We start from the raw sequence: 9,164 nt of genomic DNA on the forward strand, positions 1-9,164 counted from the left end.
TATTCAAAGTTGTTAGAATTATAACATACTTGAAGCTTGATGTTGTACGTCCTATTCAGATTTCTCTGAACCTTCATCAACAATCTCTCTTTCTGATCATATAGCCTCAATATCCCATTAGCTATTTTAATCTTACATCCTTATTCATCTAACTGACCCAAGCTAATAACGTTGGTCTTTAACTTAGGCATATAGAAAACATCACAAACGTTTTCTTTTCACCACTTTTACTACCACAGACACATTACCTTTACCTTTGATTTTGATCTCGGATCCATCACCAAAATTCACTTGAGCCGAAAATCGTTCATCCAAGGTAGTAAAAAACTCTTTTTTTCCTTACATATGATGACTTGCACCATTATCTAAGTACCATGTACCTTCATTCTTTTCAAATATACCAGGGATAACCCTTTCTTCATTCAAACTAGTTTCTTTTATTGAACAAACTACCATGAACAAATAAGGATCAATATCATCTTTCTTTGTCAAATTCACTTCTTCATTCCCTTTGCTTAGCTCTTTACATTCATTCGAGTTGTGCACAATCTTATCACAATTGTAGCACGTTACATACTTCCTTCTGTCTTGCTATTCTTTAGGGTTTCTTTTACGGTCTTCATGTTTTTCATAATTCTCACGTTCACTATAGATTCTCTCTTCCTCGTCCGTTGTATCTTCCACGGCCTCTACGGCGTCCGCGGTAGTTTTTAACTTTCTTTTCGGTTTGGATGAACATGAGATGACTTTGGTACGGAGTTCCATTCAAATTCTTGAACTTGTTTCTTTCTTCATATGACTTTGGTATGGAATTCCATTCACATTCTTGAACATGAGATGACTCTTATACCAATTTTTGGCCCAGACGGATCAAACAATCAGATCCAACAAACGAACACTAGATATTGGGGTGACAATCCTCGACTCTTTTCATAGAACCAAACAAACTTAAAAACAAACTTCACGAACTTAACAAACTTACATGGAGAAGAGACTTCTTGACTCACTATAAATAATAACCTAGACCCCTAATTTATAGATCTACTAAACTTGTTCTCCAAGCCAACTACTTAACTTCTTCTTCAAGACGAAACCTTTTCTAAACCTATTATAATTCAAATTACTAAAATAAAACATTATAAAATAAACCCTCAACTTTATTGATAATTCGAGATCAATCCTTCAATTAAGTAACAAAAGAACCAACACATAAATTTTCATGTATTTAAGCCATACAATCCACACAAACACATTGATCAGCAATGAAATTCTAGAGCAAAGTGAAATTTCGTTCTGAAATTGAAATTGATGAACAAAGTGTAATAAATAGCCAAATAAATGCCTAAAATATTGAATCATTGTATGTGACTTCAATATCTATCATTACATCATATGTTAGGAAGTTGGTACTTGATCATGCATTACAAAAAGATGCTGTACGAATGCTTTACTATTGCCAAATGTAATATAATCACTAACAAACGCACTCAAGTATCGTTAGTACGTAATACATGTAGCGTAAATCCCATTACATAACTAAAGTAATATTAGTAACATATGTAGTCATAAAACGAAGAAATATATATTACATCACAAGCTCGATATTGTCTGTACACTTCAAATTGCTCTCAATGTAGGTGGTCTATTATTAGCAAAATCATAGTTTTCAAATTTCCATTCCCTGGTGTTGTTGCTCACTGAAACTCATGAGTCTCATTCCTCCCACACCCATAAAATCAACCATGTTATCACCATTTCCATCTATTTTAGATCTCATCAAGGGATTTTTAGAATCACCCACTCCATGGTTTATGTTATTACCAACATCACTTTTATTATTATTATTGTTCATAATAGCCTCTTTGTCTGAGTTCATGGACCAGTAGCCTCCTATTCCATCACTATTCCCACCTCCACTAACACTTTGGTTAAAAAACGGTGAGAGCGTGCTTTCTTGAAATTGGGTAGAGAATCCCTGACTGATAATCGCGGCAAGTTGTGATTGATGCTGGTGATACTGGTCAACTAGAGTCTCGGTACTATTGTAAGCACCTCCATAGGATGGTGGTGCCATAGTAGTAACAATATTATTATTATTGTAATTGTTGTTGTTACTATTGCTAGAGGTTGCTCCCATTTGGGCTGCTTTTTGTAGCAAGGCAGTGGCTGAAGTCATAGGAGAGGAGAGAGCTATTGTTCTAGGGCTACTGGCAAATAGGCTTCCATGACCAACTTGCATGATGTTCAAAGGTAGTAGTTCTGATGGGGTCCTAGAATCTTGCATGCAGCCATGGCTAAATTCGGGTGAAGTGATGGAGGTTGTTAAAGGGATGCTTTGGTGGTCTTGTTGCACGGTTTGGGTTAGTTTGTTATTCTCTTCAGCTAGTGCATCACAAAAGGCTCTATGAGTTATAAAGCTATCCCTTCTGCATGCATATAGATTCAAATAATGAAAAAAGAGCTGTAAATCATTTTTCAAAGTAAATAATTGAAAGACATAATTAATAACTTAAAAACAAAATCCTTTTGATATTATGTACTTAGGTTTTGGTAAATTTAGAATTCGTATTAATAAAAGTTGTCCAGTTGAACATATGTTTTTGTGTCATATTTGGGATTTTCTTTTCTTTCTTTAATTTTTATTTATTTATTTACTTATTTATTTTATGTTTGGGGTAATAGCGGGAGAAACTTCTATATCTCCTGATATATAAGAAATGTATTACCAAATGGTTATGCTATTAGTGAGATTTTAAATACCTAGAGATCCTAGATTCAAGTCTCGGGAGTTATAATATTTTTCATTAAAAAACAAAAAATCTAAAATATGTAAAAACGAAACTTTTAAAAGCTATCTGGTTACTCTCTATATTCTCTCATATCATTATATTATTTTATTTGTAAATGAAGGTTTTCTCATTCATCTAACCCGAATTCACAGGTATGGGTCTCACCAAACCCAGATAGCCCATAAACGGGTTATAACATCTCATTAAATTAAAAATTAATTTTATCAAATATTTGATATAAAAATCCTATAAAATAAGGATACTAAAACTAATATTCGATTTTTTTAGAAAACATATTATTTATAATTAATAAAAAAATATAGTAAAAAAATAAGCAGGTTATGGGGTCTAATCAAACCTAGATACCTTTTAAACGGGTTATAACATTTGATTTATTTGTGAAACTTTTTTATTATAAAACTCTAAGTATGTTATTAACTTTCTTACAAAAAACAAAGTTAAAATACAAAAAAATATATAAATATTATAAACGAATAATGTAAAACAACGTCTGTAATACGAGAGATAAAAGCTAGTAAATAATAAAGTTGAGATCGATGTTAAATGTGTCTAGATGCTCAACTAAAGAAATTTATTCTTGATTTTATTAATATATATGGTGATATGGTATCTTTTATATCAAAGTTAATAGAAATAGATATATATTCAAAGGAAAATGTTTAACTAACTGAATAATTGGATATCTATTAGCACAGTACTGGTGCGCCGATTAAATTGACTTTTATTTGTTGAAAATTTGAGAAACGAAAGACTTTTATAATGGAAACAATGTGTCATCAAGTCGATGTACCATGTCAACATCCTTTGAATATTACTATAAAACTCAAGTTCAATATTAATGCAATATGAACACAGTTAGGCTGAGGGGTGTGGGGGGTGCGAGAGGGGGCGCGAGTGGGGGCGCCAGCCAATAATATTGTGACGTGTGGCAGAGAGAGAAAGTTGATAAGATGGGTGTTGGTAGTGGTGCTCGCGCCCCGGGACATGGTGTGGAGGGGCGCGAGAGGGGGCGCGAGCGGTTTTTTTTTTATTATTTTTTAAATGTAGTAAAAAAACGTATTATTAAAAAAACGCAAAAATTATTTAAAAAAACACACATTTTTTTGAAAATTCATATAATAAAAAAAACATACTAAAAATTAAACAAACAATAATATTTAATAATAAAACTAATCTAATACAAGATCCTCTGGTCGCCTCGCCCACAAATGTTCAACCAACTCATGTCGAAGATCCCCGTGTATCTCACGGCTCTTGATATTTGCTATGTTATGAAGTTTTTGTTGATCACTGATTGTGGGCGGTTGTGGCGGAATGTCACCTTGGTAGTTTTGGCATATAGTTTGAAAGAAATGAGTAATATATAGGAAGTGTTGTATAAAGAAATGGGTAAGTTTGGTGTTTTTTGAAGTTGTGTTAAAGTGTTGTATAAAATGGGTAATATATAGGAGTAGAAAAAATTTTTTATTTTTAAAAATTAAGAGCCAACGGCTCATTTAAGCTTTCAAACGGCTCTTTTCACCATTCCCCATGCCCCTCACGCTCAACCTGTCCCGCGAACCCCCTGGCGCCTGCCTATTTTTCCGCGCTCGCGCCCCTCTCGCGCCTCGGTGGTGTGGTGCTCGCGCCCCGGGGCGCGAGCGGCTGTCCTCTTGCGCCCTTTCTCACGCTCCACACCCCTCAGCCTTAGGGGCATTCGTGGAAAGCAACACTGACTAAAATGATTTAAATATTTTATTCAAAGTAAGTGTGCATTTTAATCAACTTTTTAGATATTTAGTGGACTCTATTATTTCCCAATCATTTATCTTCCGATATTCAATAATCATTTGCTATTTTAATAAACCTATAGTGGTTGAGCAAGGATTAGAAATTGGAGAGTTTATATCACCAACACGAGTACATAAAGTTTTACAAAACACACCAAGTGCACTAAAATGTCCTTTTTAAGGATAAGTATGGTTCAACTTAACACACTCTTTAATTTTCTTGTCGTTAAACAATCTGATAGTTTAACTTGTGATTAAGAAAGTATGTGCGTTAAGATGTAAAAATTTCTTGCAAGTAAACATAATTTTGAAGACTTTAACGGAGTATTTTGCTTTGAAATAATTCAATTTTATATTTATTTAAAAAGATTACGATCTTCATATAATGATATATCAAATTCATTATATTCAAATTTTCAATAGAAACTTTGATTTCCACTTTGTTGACAATATTGGGTACTATATATGTTCATTACTTTTATTCGAAAACCATGATTTCCAAGTATAAACCGAATTGTTGGGTTTTTAAATGAGTGAATAAACTTATGGGAGAAAATTGAGGAATTATATTAAAAAATACTTGGCATGTTTCATGTTATTGTCATGTCGCCCATAATTAATGTAGGTTCAACATAAGGATACGATGGACCACGGTACGTAAGCATAAGATGGACCGCCCACGTTCTTCAAATATTATTTCCACGGTATAAATACATTCTAGGGACATCAATCACACCATTGCTTTAAGGTACCTACTTAAAAAATTTATGACTTGATTTGTATTATTTTTCAAATATTTATTAATTTAAAACCATTGCGAATTGGTTAAACTACCATCCTCGTCGGGTTTTAAACCGTTGCAAAATATTATTAAAAAAATAGTGTTAAAAATATGGGTGTTGCACACAAAGAAATATCAATTAACTTTTTTCTTATTTTAACATAAAACGAGTTTAAAGATGGCCCGTACTCCACTATAAACTATTCTTTTCCCCACCTTCACAACAATAATTAATTAATGAGACTAGCAGGTAGAGAAAATGACCTAGTAAACTAAGAAAAACAGAATTATTGGACTCTATTTTGATAGGTACGTAGTTGACAACACAAAATCATTTTCATATAGTACGTAGAAGACAATTTGGTAACAGTTTAAGATTTATTATTTTTTTTAAAAGGCAAATTATAAATAAATTATGTACTCAAGTCAAATTCTTGCATAAAGAATGTAATACTAAAGCTAAAAAGTAGGTTTATGTACTAACATATTTTTTTAGTCAAATCAATTACCTGAAATAATGCAAGAACAAAAAGGAAAAAAAAGTAACTTATTCAAGAACAAAAAGGTTCATCATTTTGGGTAAAGATTGTTTAATTGTTAGAAACACTGAAATAATGCAAGAACAAAAAGGAAAAAAAAAATCTTAATAGTTAATTTTCTTCTCAATGATTATATGTGTTAAGTGCTGTACTTCTCAATACAAGTGTGTATTTTTTTACACAGAAATCAACCAAACTAACTTATTCATGTAGGTAATATAACATTTTAGGTTTATATAAGAAAACATAATAATATATGTGTATTTTTTTTCTAGTAGATATGGAAAAACATTTTATTTTAATCATTTTTTATTTTTTTATTGGAAAAGTGCATATTTTCTTTTGTTTAACATGTTTTTTTATAAACATTGTTCGGTACTAAGGGATTTAGAGAAAATTTAATTACATTTTGGTGGGCAACAACTTTTTTGAGTTCATCTAGTTGGTCTTCAACTAACTTTTGGTGAGATGGCAAGTCTACTTATTTAAGTACGTAGTGAACACGAAGAACTAAGGCAACAAAATCCGTCTAAAGTGCCTTGGGAAGAGAATAAATATCTAAAACAAAACCATTCCTTATTCTAATCCGCTATTTCAATAAGCAGACTTCTCATCTAAAAAAGTATTAGTTAAAGTCCCCTACTTGAGGTAGTAGACTACCTAGATGTACTCCAAAATCTATCGTGCACCTAAAACGTTTTAATTTTATCTAAATCCCCAACTAAAAAAAATATTCTATACAATTCCAAGCAAAAAAAATAGGATCTCAAGGGATCTCAAGATTTAAAAGTTAAATGCGAAATAAGCTTAGACAGGGATAGAAAAGGAAACCTGGAAAAGATGGTACCACAGTCACACTTGTATTCTTTGGTGCCACAAATTTTAAAATGAGCCTTCCAATCACATTGTACAGCATATCTTTTGGAACATTTCTCACATTTCCATTTCTTTTCACCATGTTTTCGGCTAAAGTGTTTCTTGATTCCGGTTAAATCACCCAATGCACGAGCCGGATTGTGGTGGACACATGTTGGCTCGGGACATATATACACGCGTTTGATTATTTCGGTGCTGGTTCGCTGCTTAAGTTTCCATGGTAAGTTATGGCCTCTTCTGTGCAGTTGTAGATTTTGATCCCTTTGAAAACCCTTGTTGCAAATTTCACATATATATTTGTTCTTCGCCATTAAACTTGTAGGCGATAAGGCGATGACTTGGGCACTCGGATCTGCAATAAGACACCATGATTAGTCATGCGACTCATAATAATCGATTTGTAATTGATAATTAACAAGTGTGTTTAGTACACCATGTCACAAGAAAAATGGGTCTTGGATGGACATGTAAACAAAAGTACACATGTGTTTAATTAATTGAAGCAGCAAAACAACACAATGTTAGAAAAATATGAGAATTAAAGAACTTTCAATTATTGCAATCCATAAGCCAATAATTCATTTGGACCTAACATTATATCATACCAAGATAATCAATATAAAAATTTTGCATATAAAAACAAACATAGAATTAAACTTCAATTTCTACTTTGTTTATTTATTTTTTATACTTTGATTATCTTCTATGTAGAAATAAATAAAGTTTTTAGCATTTATTTTCTGAAATAAACACCCCTCTTTCTATATTATCATAACGGAAGACACTTTTTTTTTCATACGCCCTTCTTAGTAATCATACACACTCTCTTTGTTGTATACTACAATTTACATAAGAGTATACAACGTACGGTTAATTACTATGCACTTTTTTTATAGGGGTGTATGAAAACCAAGACCCTTATCTGAAATGAATAGAGGAATAAATTTTACCTGGAGTTCCTGGCAAGGATCTTTTCTTTTTCTTGGATGAATCAGGAACAAGCTCATGAGAAGTGGATCTAAAATCAGGAGAGTTTATAAGGGGCTGTCTTTGTTGACCACCTTCTATAGCACCACCAGTATTGCCTGAAGAGAAGCTTCCACCTTCATCTCCTGAGATATTTGACATTTTTGAAGCACAAAGAGTTTGGAATTGAAAGTACTTAATATAGATATTTGGCGGGAACTTTGTAAACTAGTATATTTTCTTGTTGATTGGTAGAATCTATGCTAACAGGGTTTATTCTTGATTCTGTGCTTTTGGTCTCATCGGTTGCTCATGACAAAACATGGGATTTGATGTTATAACCCCAAGACAAAACACCAATGAACTCTTCTTAGTTTGTCTTAGTGTGGATGACAGAAACAAGTTGAAGGAACAAAGAGGGACTTGGAGCAAGAAACTAGAGCACAAAGCATGTGTCTTCATGGTCAATTGTAATTTATAATATATGATTGTTTTTTTCCTACTTTTTTCTAATAAAATTTTGCTCATCATGTGTACTATATATATATATATATTCCTATTTTTGTTTAGGTATATATCTAGAGGTTATCTACTTGTATTTTAGTGGTAACAAGTAGATTCCGCATTTATGTTATTAGATTATTATTATTATTTTTTATAATATATTTTTTAATCATAGGGTAAAAGCTTCATTGATATGATATTTCTACATTTTAATAGTTTACATTATTGTTCAATAAGGTTGGACGAAGTGTAGTCGAGATGGAGGCTGTGGAAACACTGCCCCCATCTCTTTCGGCCCGAACAAAAATCACCTTGAACAGGGTGATGGTGCCAATGATCCCAAGCAAACTCAAGGTTATATGATCGTTTGAACATTCAATATGATTTAAAAAGATTATCTAACATAGACCTATAAATCTTACTACTCTAATAAATAACCATTACTATATGCCACTTGTCACTATCTCATCTATTAATTCTCATACTTTTTAACCCAATTTCTTGAATATGGATCTTATATGGGTCATTACCCACCCACTTTATTTATTGTTATTCAAACATATTATCTTTTATTCAATCAAACCCTAGATCCCAAATTTCTCCCAACTCCATTACGAGTCGGCCCTCTCCATGGCCTCCACCACCGCCGGCCACGAAATAGCCCCTCTCCACGCCGCCACCACCACCACCACATATCAAATTGATTTTATCATCTTCACTGTTGAATTACTGATTTTAGAGTTATTTGTAATGCTTTAGTGCTATTATTATGGATTTTTATTGATTTGCGAATGTCAACTTTTGGATGAGGGTCACTCCGCTTCTATGTGCTTTTGGATGAAGGTCGATTTGGGCGATCATATATCTTTGACAGCTGAATTTGACCTCGGTAATGGCATAGATTATTGGATTGGGGCTT

The 9,164-nt window shown here is 32.7% G+C and overlaps 1 protein-coding gene across 1 annotated transcript; it reads right to left on the reverse strand.

Annotated features, from left to right (window-relative positions):
- Nucleotides 1–1,570: 1,570 nt before the first annotated feature.
- On the reverse strand, nt 1,571–8,281 carry LOC143575713 (protein indeterminate-domain 12-like). Its single transcript, XM_077060003.1, has 3 exons — nt 7,726–8,281; nt 6,731–7,127; nt 1,571–2,426 (listed from the first exon to the last, which is right to left on the reverse strand). Exons 1-3 carry the CDS (start codon nt 7,901–7,903, stop codon nt 1,667–1,669), a joined length of 1,335 nt encoding a protein of 444 aa, XP_076916118.1. The 5' UTR covers nt 7,904–8,281; the 3' UTR covers nt 1,571–1,666.
- Between the last annotated feature and the right edge of the window lie 883 nt (nt 8,282–9,164).

The sequence above is a fragment of the Bidens hawaiensis genome, unplaced genomic scaffold, assembly GCF_021521415.1.
Source record: "Bidens hawaiensis isolate Kalapana, Puna unplaced genomic scaffold, B.hawaiensis_p1.1 tig00027593_1, whole genome shotgun sequence".
Classification (NCBI taxonomy): Eukaryota; Viridiplantae; Streptophyta; class Magnoliopsida; order Asterales; family Asteraceae; genus Bidens; species Bidens hawaiensis.

Bases quoted from the DNA above. Each gene is read 5' to 3' on its own strand.
- LOC143575713 (XM_077060003.1), bottom strand. From the start codon at position 7,903: ATGTCAAATATCTCAGGAGATGAAGGTGGAAGCTTCTCTTCAGGCAAT. The intron at 7,128-7,725 runs GTAAAATTTATT...GTCTTATTGCAG, and splicing joins ATCCTTGCCAGGAACTCCAG to ATCCGAGTGCCCAAGTCATC. The intron at 2,427-6,730 runs GTTTCCTTTTCT...ATATGCATGCAG, and splicing joins TGTGGTACCATCTTTTCCAG to AAGGGATAGCTTTATAACTC.